We start from the raw sequence: 14,823 nt of genomic DNA on the forward strand, positions 1-14,823 counted from the left end.
AAGTATTGAAACAGTTGAATTTAAGGCAGATGTAAAAGATTAAAAGCTAATATTTAGTTGCAGATCCCTTGCATGCAATCAGAGCAGTGAGTTTGCAACCAATAGACATCACCAGACTCTTGGTCTTATGCTTTGAAATGCTTTTCCCCAGCCTTTAATGCAGCCGATACCAACTGTTGCTTGTTTTGGGAAGTTTCTGCCTTTAGTCTCTTCATCTGGTGAAATTCATGTTCAATCAAATTTAAATCTGGAGATTGATTTGAGAAATCGAAGACTTTTTTGATTTCTTTGAAATGATAAACTCATTGACTGAACTGGCAAGGTGTTTTGGGTCATTGTCCTGATGCAATATGAAGCGCTTTCTGATGAGTCTGGTGGCATTTTCTGGAATATTGGTAGCCAAGATGGTTTTTGTACCATTCCAAATTCATTCTTCTACTGTCATCATACATTAAGTCATCATTAAATTTGAGAGGGCCTGTTCCAGAGACAGCTATGCATGCCCATGTTATGTTACCACCTCCATCCATGCTTTACGGATGAGGCTTGGGATAATTTGCAGTTCCCTTTTTTTCTCCACACTTTTGCTTTCACATCACTTAGATAAAGGTTAATCTTTGTCTCATCTGTCCATAAAACTCACTTCTAAAACTCTTCTGGCTTTTGCAAACTCTAATCTTGTCTTTCTATTTTTGGTGCTGGTCAGTGATTAGCATCTTGCTGTAGCATCTTTAATTCTGTGTCAAAGTTTCCTTGAGGACAGTAGGTTGTCAGAGCATCACCCCAGCTTTCTGGAGGTTGTTGGTGATTTTACAGGCACACTTTTTAGGGTTTATTTTCACAGCTTTTATGATTTTGTCATCAATTGCTGTCGTTTTTCTCAGCTGATCAGGTCATTGTTGGTTGCTGATGTCACCGGTGGTTTTCAAACTCTTAATTTCTCCATGCCCTTTGTTTATGATTGACTTCCTCTTTTCTTTTATCATCCAAATTGTTTGCTTTTCTCTCAAAGTCAGCTCCTGTGTCTTCATCCTGGTTTGCGTGTGTCGTCATGGAATGCAAGAATCAGAATCAGATATATCAGAAAGCATATAACTGATACAACACATTCCCTGCTTTTAATATCTAAAGAATTAATGCAACAGGACACAGCTGATCACTTAGAAAGACCAGTGAGGCAACTGTTCCAATACTTATGTTCACATCAGATAGAGGGGGATGAAACTTTAGAAGTGCTGAACTTTTTAGCTGGTAAAACATCTATGTATTGAACTACCCAAAAAATAAAATATGACTTTCTGTATTTTGTCTCATATTCATCTTTTAAATCATATTTACAGGTTTCTTGACTCCACAGCAAACAGAGCAATTTTGTCTAGAGACGCACCGATAAAAATTTTCTTGGCCATTTCTGTTTTTTGTTAGTGTGATCTGCCGATACCGATTTTTGTCGATTTAGATTTGTTTTCCTAAGACCTATAATTGACAGCATATACAAACAAAAATCTAGAAATCTTCAATGAAAAGTTTTATTTTCATAAAAAACTAAAGTAAAAGTCAGAAATAAAATAAGAATAAATAAAAAAAATAGCAAACAACAGCAGTTTTTATTCAGGGACGAAATACTACAGAAATTAATCAAATGTACATTTTTATCAAATTTAATTTCTGTTGTCTTCATTGTAAAAATTAAATACAAATTAATTCTTACCATTTGAAGTTATAAAACGTATTCCAGTCAAGAGCAGAAAGTGATTTTCTTTGTCTTTTGTTCTTTGATTAACATGACAGACAGCAGCAGAGATATTGGAACTGCGGTCCCTTTAAGAATTTATTCATGGACCCAATATACTGTTACACAACATGCATTATCTTTCTCATCTACTTAATGTTCCAAATCTGACTGTGTTTAACTGGATAGTGGATACCTGCCAAGATGGGAATTTTGCCATGATTTTGTATTAGAAAGTTTTAGCGCAGTTAGCCAGTCATTTAGGTATTTGTGGCTCACAGGCTGTTTGTTACTGAGTGCAGCTTGTGCGCTCCACTAATATAGATCACTGGTGATGTGCGCGCTTTTGGCGTAATCACAAAACCTGCAAGAATGACTAAAATAATGCGCAATACAAGCACTATTTAACCCAGCGGTTCTCAATTCCAGTAATCCCACCCCCATGCTCTGCACTAGGGCTGTGCGATATGGACAAAAAAAACCTATCACGATTTTTTGATCAATTTTGCGATTTCGATTTTAATCATGATTTTGACACACACAGACATGCTTTACAGTCATAAATGCATTCAGTATAAATGTTAAACATATTTCCAAAAGAAAACCAATGAGAGCTTTATCAAATGTCTCTAGAACAGACATAAGTCAAAATAATCACTAAGTAAAGATGTCAAACTAAATGTCTAGACATATGAAAAATAATAAATAAATAATACTGTTCAGGGATTTTTTTTTCTTTTTTTTTCCATGCATTGGTCATAAAGCTCACTGTAGCGGTGCCTCAGGTGTTATGTTTTGCCCAATATATTTATTGCCCAAGGGTCACACGTACTCAATCTGCAGTGCGTATACAGTAAGTTACAGTAAGTTATACAGTAAGAGTGCATTATTGTAACGCGAAAGCACATTAAAATAATGCGCAAGCGTGAATCTATCCACTCGCAGCAGTGATGCGCGGGTCAATGTAGTAATAACGCATGCCCGACCAACGTTTTCAACTAACCCGCCCACAACTGGGAGCGCATTTTTAAAAAGCAGTAAATGCTCATCGTAGCGTCATTGGGACGTAGGAACGTAGGCAAAACTAACTAGGCAAATTTTTTTTATATATATTATAATTTTGTCAAGAATGATAAAAAAAAAAATCATCAGTAAGCTCATAATTTGTACTAAAATAGTCTAGTCTGGCTATGTCTATTTGTATGTTTCTGCAAGGTCAGCAGACATTGAGGCTCGGGTTTGTTTCGATCCAAGCTCGTGAGGGGAGAGCGCATTTCTGAATATCTCGATCCGATCACTCATTCCGTGGGGTCTCGCTCAACACAGAATGGCCTGCTGGTTCGAAAATATGCAAGGAGACATTTTATTTGTTTAGTAATAAACTGGTGTTTTCTGTGTCGCTGCAAAGATGAAGTTGAAAATGCAAATTCGCCATGAACGCCAGAGAGAAATGCACATTTCATATGGATTAGATCATCAGAGAGTAGCCCATGCTGAGTTTAGTTCACATGCAGTGCAAGTGATTGTGCCGGCGCCTTATTACATTGTCTGCTAGGCTATATATTTGTTTCTTATTTATTAAATATGGGCAACTGATTGTTAAAACATTGATCAAAATTAAGATTTATACAAAATGAAAATCTTTTAAAAAGAGTTTTCTATAAAACAAAACTTAATGAAGTCGCCAAAATCATGTTTTACCAAAAACAGTGACGTTGCTTCCCATGCAGTCTTCTTTGCCGCCTCCATCTCTACGTGCAGACAGAGCTCGTGCGTAGGGCTGGGACAACACGTCGAGGTCATCGATGACGTCGATGCAAAAAATACATAGACGCAAAATATGCGCATCGATTCGTCGACCTGTTTTTATTTCTCTAAAAACTTTTTCAAAACGTTTACCTTATGTGTGCTGAATGTACGCGATGGTCGGATCAACATTTTGTCCAACGTTATATAACCAATCCAGGGTTTTTTCTGCATTGATCTTTTTTTTGGCAGCTGTCAAAGCCTTATTTGATCGGTGAGCGATGACAGGGCGCGTACGATAGAGAGCCCCGGCTGTGCGCGCGCACTCACAGTCTTCTAACAACACGAGCGCTTCTTGCTCTCTCTCTCCCTTGTGCATATTAATCAAAATCATTAAACACGATAGAAAAAAGGCGAAACACCAAAGTTTCACGCGCGCTCGCGGACTCACAGTCTTCAAACTACACGAACGCTGTCTTGCTCTCTCTCTCTCTCTCCCTCTCTCCCTCCCTTGTGCATATTAACCAAAATCAGTAGACACAATAGAAAAAGGGCGGAACGCCAAAGTTTCACGTCGAGCATTCAGAGATTTTTTTTTTTTCTCAATGACAGGCTGCCGGCTCCCACTGTTAATTTTTTTTTTTTTTTTTTTTTTTTTTTTTGGAAAAGCACTCTCTGTATTAGCTTAAAGCCATCAAGTTTACATTGGTTACTGTATTCTTTCAATTGCTCTAAACAAGTATTTTGGGTGAACTTTTTTATTGAATACTAGACATCAAGTTGTTGTTATTTTCATCTGAAAGAAGAACTTTTTTTCAGTAAGCTAGGCCCTATGTCTTCAGTAAGCTTGTTTCAGTAAGCTATGTGTTTTCAAGGCTTCAAGGTTTTATTGAATGCTATCTCTATACAAGTTCAAAGTAATGCATTCTTAGTCAGTCTTTTATTTTGTAATTTTAAGAGCAATAAACATATATTGCAATGTTAAGGAATTCATGTTTTTTTCATTCAGATATGTAAATCAACATGTATAAATTGTTAGTACTCAATTAATGGGGAGATAATCGAAATCGAATCGGTCTGAAAAATTAATCGTTAGATTAATCGATGCATCGAAAAAATAATTGCTAGATTAATCGTTTAAAAAATAATCGTTTATCCCAGCCCTACTCGTGCGTCATCTTCATGCCAGTTATTCAGCCAAAGTGTAGGCCTATGTATTTAAAAATGTGTCTAGTACTATATAAATCACAAAGGTTAAATTGGCATTTTTATTTCAAAGAACCCGATTGACTGTGACCCGAATATCATTAAAAATATTTTTGGATGACTCGCAACCGCGGGCGCCCACAGGCACCCGCTCATTTTGGAACAACCTGCGCATCACTGACTCGCACGCAGATTTCCTTTGCTCTGTTAGCAAAACCAGATGCGCGTGCTCAGATCATAGACTGTATAAAGATCAGATATATCAACCAATTCCAATCACTGGCAGATTGATCGGTGCCTCTCTAATATTGTCATTACTGTCCCAATACTTATGGAGGGCACTGTGTGTAAAATCTGAGAATTTATTAGCCATTGGCTAATATTAGATATCAATTAGTCACCCAGAGTGAAGTTTTACTCGCAATGTAGAGGGTTGAACAGTCCGTGATTCCCACCCCACACTCACACCACTGATTGAGCCAGGACGCTCAAACAAACAGAACATTATTTTGCCTATAAAGGGAGTGGATTTTAACTCCCCAAATTCATTAAATTGCAACCTGATGATAAACATGCACTCATGTCACACCTCCGGCTGTTAAAAACAAACAGTGCATTCATGATTTTGGGTTCTGCTTCCACAGGCTTGTAAATAGGATTTAGGTTGAACGACAGAGTTTTCTGGTCATGTCTGATTTTAATTGAGGTCAAGAGGTCAGAAGTAAAGGTTGGTATGTCAGCACAAAATTTTCTATTAGCTGCTCAAGTTTGAATGCGTTTAATCTTATTTTGCTCTCATTCTCATATTGCTTCCCGCTGTTGGTTTAATAACGGTGATCCTCAGATGAGCATAGCCAATTTACTCTGTGCCATCTGCATTATTTATCAGTGCAACTATTAATTATTTATTCATTTATTGTGTTTACACACAGAGAGTCGTTTCACTAAGAAGGGCATTGTGTGGTTCTAGATGCAGTCAAGCTGGATCATGTTCCTAAACTTGAGTGCACAAAGGACAATCCTTATTTTACTTTTTATTTTTATATATATATATAATGTCACTATATAATGTTTAAATATATTTTGAACAGTTGATATGCTGTAATAATTTGATTTAGTGAAGAAATTGGTTTAGCTTAGATGTTTTGTTTAAACTTTCTAGTGTCTACATCTTCCTCTTTCACTTTTTTTGCTCCATCACTCACAAATACCTAAAAATGTTCAAGCATTTAGCCTCTTTGTCTAGTATGCCACAGTAATGTTCATTATGTGAAGCATTCAGTCTAATGTCAGAACTGGTAAACTCTGTAAGGGAAACACCTTTAAGAAAGTATGTTGATAATCTTCTTAAGCAATTAGTCCATGATTTTACACAGTGTACTAGAGGTCGACCGATATATCATTTGGCCGATATATCGGTCTGATATTTGTCTTTTTTTTATATATATCGGCATCGGGCGATATCAGTGTTTAGTAGCGCCAATTTTAAGTCAGGCACGTCGGTGGGCAACCCTTGTGTTATTGGTGCGGTGGAAAGTGCTGCTGCCGCATGTGAAGGACCCCAAGCCAAAACTTTTGGAAGATTCAACAACAGTCCTGGGAGATAAAGGTAGTCAGAGAATTTGACTCTGTAAATGGGGTGGAGAAGTTGTCAGCTCTTACAAACACTGCAGCGTGATTGAGGGCTCCGTTACTCCACCCCGCTCACAGACAGCACCGTGCTAGGAGAGACAGCGGTCCTGAACCATTTGTTCAGAAGTATGGTTTGATGCAGACAATAACCAGGTTTCCATCCAACTCATTTGTATTTAGGGATGTCAATATTTGATAATTTCCATGATCGATCGTCGTTTAAATTAACGATTAATTAATAACCTTAATGCTGCAAAATGCATCTGCAGCGGTATTATTATTATTATGTGCAAAAGCCACTTGGAAAAAACAGCTTTCTCACCTGAATTAAAGGGGTTTTAGTCTGAATAGAATGCTTGTAGCAGGACTGTAAAATGAATAGATGTGATTATGATCATTTGATAAAATGAAGAGTGCGTGTCATAATTTTGAGATTATTTTACTGTTGACTGTTTCCCGTCAAGGAGACTGCCCAACGCGCCTCTTTAAATGGTTTCGTGGTGCTCGTTGTTGTATTTTAAAAGGCAACTGCAATGTTTTCAAATGACACTTAGTATTAAAAATAAAATTATCCCAAATGTAACTCTGGTGCTTGTGGCTGTGCTGTGCAGTCAGTGAACCGATTTTTTCCACATCAAACATTTTATGCAAGTATTATGACCAGTACTTTTTTTGTTTGATCCTGTTCTGCAGAATATTCGATTTTGAATTTTTGCATTCTGCTAGGTCTATTTGTTTTACAAATTCAGGCATTTACATTGAATTAGATTGTGACAGTGCATGAGTGATTGCATACGAGGACGAGCGAGCGCGGGTTTGGCTAGATGTATTTTGAGGTTATTGCTCGCATCTCCATCTGCACATATCCAAATGTTTCTATATTCGCAATGTATCTGAATCTTAAACTATAATATTTTTTTATTTTTTTAATGTAAACTAGACGGAAAAGATCATCCTCTTCACATGAGCAAAAACGTCCTTGGCATAACAGCAGAGTGGACCGGTATACTACGGTCTATTTAAAATGACCAGTGTAACCTTTTAAATGTTTGGTTGACTGTACTTTATTTTAATAATGAACAGACTGCGATGTAAGTTTGAAATTAGAATGCACTTCAGATGTTCTGTGTCATTTTGTATAAAATCTATTTGCGCAAATCGTTAAACTCTCGTTAAATCCATGATTTATATTTTCATCTGATTGTTGGCTGTCAGAGGTTGAGTAGAAGACAACAAATTCCATCATTCCACGCTCCTTCTTAGCGTCATGAAAAAACGTGATTGTTATTGTTTTGATATTGCGTCCTCTAGTGGCAGGTACAACCTTTACCTTTAAAAGGTTTGATCACCTAAAAATGGAAATTAGTCCATGTTTTATCTTCTTTCAAACTAATCCAATTTGAGTTTTATTAAAAATTTTCCTTGCTCTCCCAAGCTTTATAAATGGCATGGATTTTGCCACTCCGATTGGATTTGTCTGAAAAAAGAAAGTCATATACACTTATAATGCCTTGAGGGTGAGTTAACCATGGACTAATTTGAAATAACCCCTTTAACTTTGACTCATTTGATGTTGATCAAGTTGTATGGATACCAGGACAGTTTTCCTTTTTCTTCCATGCTCTAAATTAGTTGTAAAGTGTATTAACTTAACCAGTTAAAAGTTTTGCCTATAATAGACTAAGTTCGTATTATCACTGCTCTCTGTCTGTCTGTCTCTGTGTGTGTGTGTGTGTGTGTGTGTGCGCGCGCACATGCGTGCACGCGTGTGGATGCCTGCAGGCGAATCTGTTTGAGCTGCCCTTCTTTCATTTATCTTTTCCCTTGGGCTCTTTTTCCCTGTAATATCACACATTTCTTTTTCCACTGGCTGTCACAACACCAGCCCTTATAATGACTTAATCGACCTGGAGTCTGGATCTGAATTATAGGGACCAGGACTTATCATCATTTATATTCACAAGATTTATCCGTTTTATTTCTATAGTAAAATACATAATCGTTTTTTATTTAGTCATACATTATTTGTAAATGTATTTAATTGTTTATATTTATTTTGAGTGATTTAGAACCCTCTTAATGTCATCAGTTAAGCTACTCTATAGAAGTCACACACTTCAGAAAAGCTTCTAGCGGTTATAGGTCAAGTCTTTAGCTCCTCAGGGTCTGACTGTTGTTAAAGATGTAATCTTTACTGTAATCTTGTTAAATGCGATTTGTTTTCAGTGGCTGGGAGATCTGATCTGTCATGGTATAAATAGCCGTTACTTTATAAAACAAAACAAAACAAAACAAAGACTGATATTTTATAATAGCTAAATGCTCATTTTTGCATGCTTTATTACATTTAGCTTTATTCCTCTCTGTCTCTCTCTTTTTTCCTTGCCTCAGGTTATGAAAAGACAGAAGACACGTCGGAAAAGACTTCTTTAGCAGACCAGGAAGATTCCAGGCTCATTTTTATCAATCAGCCCCAGTTTACCAAGTTCTGCAGTAATCGTGTCAGGTACGTGTGCTTCCATGTGTATTGTGCAAACATGGGTTTCCTCAAACAAAGGCTGAACAGGCCTTCATGGTGAACACGGGGATGATTCATTTCAAGACTGTGATGAAGCGAGTGAAATGTTGTTTATAAAAACTTGTTCAACACTGAAATTTATTGATTTAAAATATTTTAAGTCTTATTACATGTACTCTTTTACCTAGTATTTATTTGTGAAGTTTAATTTCATGATTAATACTTTTATTTAGCAAAAATGGGTTACACTTTATTTTATGCTGTCCTTGTTACAGTGTAATTAATTAAAGGCCTACATTTAAGTACTGAGTTCTATTGTTCAAATAATTCTGAAAAAATATATCATGGTAACCACAACAATATTAAGCAGCACAACTATTTTTAACATATTTCTCGAGCAGCAATTCAGCATATTAAAATGATTTCTGAAGGATCATGTGACACAGAAGACTGGAGTAATGGCTGCTAATTCACTTTGCCTTCAGAGGAAATATAAAAACATTTTATTTTTTTTAACTTGCTGTCCCCAAACTTTTTGAACAATTGTGTAGGCAGCAAGGAAACTCAGCTGGGTTAAAAACAGAACTCCTATCTAATGTCACTGAAACGAAAACAAAAGTGTTAAACAGACTGTAATGCCATGGATGGATGAAGATGGTTTTGAAAAGTATTTGAGTGGGAAGGAACTGTACGAATAAAATGCCACATTAAAACTAGTGAGCTGGTATTTGACAGACAAGAGAAAGTATTGCTGTATTCAGGTTGCCACAGTGGCTCACAGTGTCCAGGTTAAATATGGACTCATAGTGATGTATGGCAACAGAGAGGAGTTAGGAACAGGTGCTGCAGTTAATATCTGATATCTGCTGAATCACCCTCTGAATTACTTTTAAGGAGCCGTTCATCAAAAAATAGAAATTGTGTAATTTTTTACTTGCCCTCAAAAGATCAGCCGGTGTCAGTGAAATGAACTGATTTGAAATTACATATTTCAGCATTAGTGAAGTGTTAGATGCTTGGTGGGTTTTCTTCCACCCTGCAGTGAGAGAGTATTCATCCAGACTTCATGTCACTCATATATTACTCTCTAATAATGCCATACTTTGATTAATGCAGTGAAGAAGAATGTGCTTTCACATTTCCTTGTGCATTCGTTCTCCTAGAAACAGTACCACTTAAAGTAGCATACAAATGTTTGTTGCTTTCCTTATGTAAAATATATCAGAAATTCCAAAAACTGTATTTTGTGTGTGTGTGTAATATATGTAATGTATATGTAATGTATCAGCGAGTCCAGCGAACAGTTTTATTGGGAACTTGGTTCAAATTTAGCTTTGCCTTTTCAGGAATAAATTATATTTTTCAAATATATTAAAAACAGTAATATGATGAAAAACTGATAAAACTGTTTTGTCAAATAAATGCTGCTTTGGTGAAAATATATTTCAAAAACTTTTTACAGTGGGAACACTGGCAAATGTCACCACTGTTATGAACACTACACTTAACTGTTGTGGTATTGATATAATTATATGAAAAAATTAGTTGTTCTGAAAGTTCACAGGCTTATGGTTGTGACTTTAAGCACCCAAAACAGGTCAACAGCATCGACTGTAGTTTTAATAAGTGCCCTAGCTTTGTGTCATGAATGATAATGCCAACTTTGTCCATTTAACTTGTTTTTTGCAGAAGAGTTCCTGTTCATTGTCCACTTTGAGAGCTGTGTTTGCTACTACTAAATTTGTAGAAACATAATTTTCTGTAAAGTTGCTTTGTAACGATTTATTTTGTAAAAAGCGCTATACAAATAAACTTGAATTGAATTGAATTGTTTGCTAGATTAAGCCTTTATACACATAGTACATTGTGTGGCAGGTGTGAACTTTAGGTCAAGTTCAAGTTGTTACCCTCAGTAGATCATTACTATCATGCTGATTGGCCAAACTGCTACCCATAGCGTTCCTTTTGTACTGTACAATCAAGACTAGCAAACAAGGAAGAGGGATCGCATTGCATTTCTCTTGAACAAAATACTAAGCTTACTTAAATTAAAAACATTCTGGGAATAGAGCACATGCTAAGTTGTGTTAAATTACACATTTTGACACCTCAAACAAACAAACATTATTAACATATCTCTCCTAACACATAAACCAAAAAAGTATGTTTACTTCTCACACTAAAGACAATGCATGGTGCATTTGTAAATGTGCCACCGCCAACGACGCCACAACCTTTTCTCCATTAAAATGATTAACAGCACGTGATTCAACCCTGAGGTGCATCTTGATGAGCAGTTACACTAGTCACCCCAGTGACTGCCTGATGAGCTAGCGTCCCGAAGCCCTAGTGTGCGATACATGTTTGTTTAAAAGCATGATGATGCCAAGTAGTGCTAAAAGAGCAGAGCGTGTGGGTTAAGCAGGCGGCTGAGGTCTAGAAGCAAACCTAGATCTGGTTTCTGGGGTCGTGTAGAGGAAATGGGAGGAGAGACGCAGGTCAGTTCTCTCTGAACCGCCGTGAGAAAGCTGTCTGCTAGAATGTCATGTTGAGTTCATGATGTCCATCATTATTATTGTCAAATTAACTTTGCATTAGCAGCCACTTTATTTAAAATGTTTAAAAGGTTTCTGAAGAGCTTCATATTGTTTAATTCCACAATAGTAACAATAGGCAATATTGAAACTATTATATTTTTCCCCTAGATATAGTTTTGAAACCTTTTTTTTTAGTTTTTGCACCCATTTTATTGAATTGTTGAAGAACAAAATAGGTCTAATGTGTGCTAGATGATGAGTATATGGACAGATGGAGATGTCATTTTTCCCTCTTGCTCTCCTCCATGAATTTGAGTAGCCCAGCAGCATGGAAATGTGTCTCTTTATCTGAAGTACAGTAGGATCAGCTGCTAGCTGCTGTTAGCCACCTGACGCAACTACACTGAGCAAAAGCTGAAAACTAGCCAAGAGAAAGTTGAGAAAAGTGAGAGCGACAGGCCCCTGACAGAACTTTCCATCTCGTATGGTGCTGATAATTGCTGTGCTACAGTATGCTGTGTGCCGTGGTCTGATAAGGATCTCTGTGAAGACTGGATCAGTGAAACAGAGACTTGTATCGCTTTTCATGTTAGGAATGCTCACAGACTGTCTCAGTCTCTCTAACGTGGCTGTATTGTATTTTATATTACAGTCATTAATAAAAAACTAAATGCTAATATTCTGATTGAAAAGAATGTCTTGGTGGGCTGATCTCTTCTTATTCTATTCTATTAGAAATGCTTTTAGGTGGCTGAGAATATTGAATCGTTTTTTATTTTAATATTATATTTTATATTTGATTGTGTATAGTATTGTCTTGTTTTTTATAATCTATATTATATTTATTATATTATATTTAGTGCTGTCAAACCAGTAATCCTATCCAAACTATAAGTTTTTGTTTACATAATATGTGTACACTGTTTATTTTTATGTGTGTATATATAAATACACACACATACAGTTTATATTTTGAAAATAGTAACATAGCATATATCAATTATATTATATTAAGTGTTACTAAAAATTCTGACTGTTTTCTTGGTGGGCTGAGAATATTGTATTATTTTTTACATTATTCTTTAATGAATTTTATTAGTTTGTATTTTTACTTTGTATATGTATTATTTTATTATATGTATAATTTATTAAGAATACTGTATTTTATTGTATTATATTGTATTTTGTATTTTATCTTTTTATGTTTTTTTATTTTTGTATTTTATTTTATGTATCTTTATTGAATAATAAATAAATACCCATATTCTGATTGAAATAAGTTTTTTTTGGTTGGCTGTTACAAATGTAAGTGGGTGGATAAAGAGGCTGTTGTCAGGGTTCAGAGTGAAGTGGCCTCGCTGTCTTGGGCCTAATGTGAGCATCAATCAGTCTGCAGTCTGAGATGGAGGCTCTGGCAAGCTCCCACCGTCGTTCACTCAAATTCAGAGCTCTTTATAGCCCAATCTCTCTCTTCTCCTCAAACTTAGCTGTTCTTTATCGTCATTAGCTGCCTCTCTCAATCACCCAGTATGTGATCATGCACGTGTCTCAAACTGGCACTGAAACTGACATTGGGTTTTGCAAAGGGGAGAGATTTGAAATCGTAATGGGGGTCATGGTAATGATTCCTGATTATCAATATCACTTGTTATGGTATAATGGTGACCCACTAAAAATTACAAACTGTAAGAAATTAATGGATTATAAACAAACTATGTCAGCCCAGTCTGCAGAAGACGTCAGGTGGTTTTATAATGTGTTCATTGTTAGGATGTAACAACATTTCTAACATCCTCTCTTCTTTTCTCTCCAGCACTGCGAAGTACAATGTCCTCACGTTCCTGCCTCGGTTCCTGTACTCTCAGTTCAGAAGAGCAGCAAACTCCTTTTTCCTGTTCATCGCACTTCTGCAAGTAAGACTTAAGTGTTAGTCTTCAACCTTCTTCCCCCAGGGCAGGAATACTGATGATAAGATGGAGAGATTAGGACTGTCAGCTCTCACGGTCGCAGATAAACATCTGTCTGCGGATTCCCTGACCCTCTGTGATCAGACACTGGGTTTCTTAAGTAGGCAGGACTGATTGAACAGCAGGGTGGAATCGAACTCTGGTTCAGACCAAACAATCAAACCAAGTGTGAAAACCTCAGTAATATAGTGCATTGCATTACAGTGAGAGTCCCCAAACATACTCTCCACAAGTGTGTGAGCACAAATGTTACTTTGCTACACAAGGCCAGTTGCGTTGTGAGTTTTCATGTTTCAGTGCTTGATTAGATTAGATAAGATTCAACTTTGTCACTGCACATGTAAGGTACAAGGCAACGAAATGCAGTTAGTATCTAACCAGAAGTGCAATAAGCAGTAAGTACAGAATATACAAGGTCTACAATATGTACAATAACAATACAGATAAGTATTCTGAAGAAGAAGAGAGGCGCTGGTGAGCCTTCTTGACCAGGCTGGAGGTGTTTGTGGTCCAGGACAGTTCCTCCGAGATGAAGCTGGAGACACGTTCAACAACCATCCCGTTAATGTGGATGGGGTCATGCTTGGTTCCTTTCTTCTTCCTGAAGAACACAATGAGCTCCTTTGTCTTATTGGTGTTAAGGAGCAGGTTATTGTCAGCGCACCATGTGGCCAGGTGCTGTACATCTTCCCTGTAGACAGTCTCATCGTTGTCACTGATGAGGCCAATCACCGTGGTGTCGTCTGCAAACTTAATGATGGAGTTGGATCCATGCACAGGCTTGCAGTGGTGGGTGTAAAGGGAGTAAAGGAATGGGCTCCGCACACAGCCCTGTGGTACGCCGGTGTTGAGTGTGATGGTGGTGGAGTGGGTGTGGCCTGACCGAACATGCTGAAAGTCCATGTTGGTCAGAAAGTCCATAATCCAGTTGCAGGGGGAGGTGTTAATGTCCAGGTCTCCAAGTTTGTAGTCAGCTTGGAGGGAATAACGGTGTTAAATGCTGGACTGAAGTAATCAAACAACATCCTAACATACATGTTGTTATTGTCCAGGTGTGTGAGTGTAGAGTGCAGCACTGTGCATACCGCATCCTCTGTGCTCCTATTTCTACAATAGACAAATTGGTGTGGGTCCAGTGTGGGTGGGAGGCATTTTTTGAGGTGTGCTCGGACCAGTTGCTCAAAGCACTTCATAATGATGGGTATGAGTGCTACGGGGTGATAGTCATTCAGGCACATTGGGGAGAAGTGTTTCGGTACTGGCACAATGGATGTGGACTTAAAATATGTTGGCACAGTTGCTTGGGTGAGGGACATGTTGAAAATGTCTGTGAAGACCCCTGTAATGGCTTAGTACCGGTCATGGCTTAGGATCTGCTTAAAGAGAACCTTACTGACTGTTGAGATATTAAAGGGATAGTTAATCCAAAAATTTAAATAATGTCATTAATTACTTGTACTCATGTCATCCCAAACCCATATGACC

At 37.2% G+C, this 14,823-nt stretch overlaps 1 protein-coding gene across 4 annotated transcripts in view; it reads left to right on the plus strand.

The window, feature by feature from the left end:
- LOC127971009 (phospholipid-transporting ATPase IA) overlaps positions 1-14,823 on the plus strand; it is a 122,174-nt gene that overhangs the window by 18,718 nt on the left and 88,633 nt on the right. For all 4 annotated transcript variants that reach the window (XM_052573748.1, XM_052573746.1, XM_052573745.1 and 1 more), the window contains exons 2-3: positions 8,708-8,822; positions 13,185-13,284. In XM_052573748.1, the coding sequence (XP_052429708.1) occupies positions 8,708-8,822; positions 13,185-13,284 (215 nt within the window). The remainder of the gene's footprint in view (positions 1-8,707; positions 8,823-13,184; positions 13,285-14,823) is intronic.

Source organism: Carassius gibelio, chromosome B14 (assembly GCF_023724105.1).
Source record: "Carassius gibelio isolate Cgi1373 ecotype wild population from Czech Republic chromosome B14, carGib1.2-hapl.c, whole genome shotgun sequence".
In the NCBI taxonomy this organism is placed as follows: Eukaryota; Metazoa; Chordata; class Actinopteri; order Cypriniformes; family Cyprinidae; genus Carassius; species Carassius gibelio.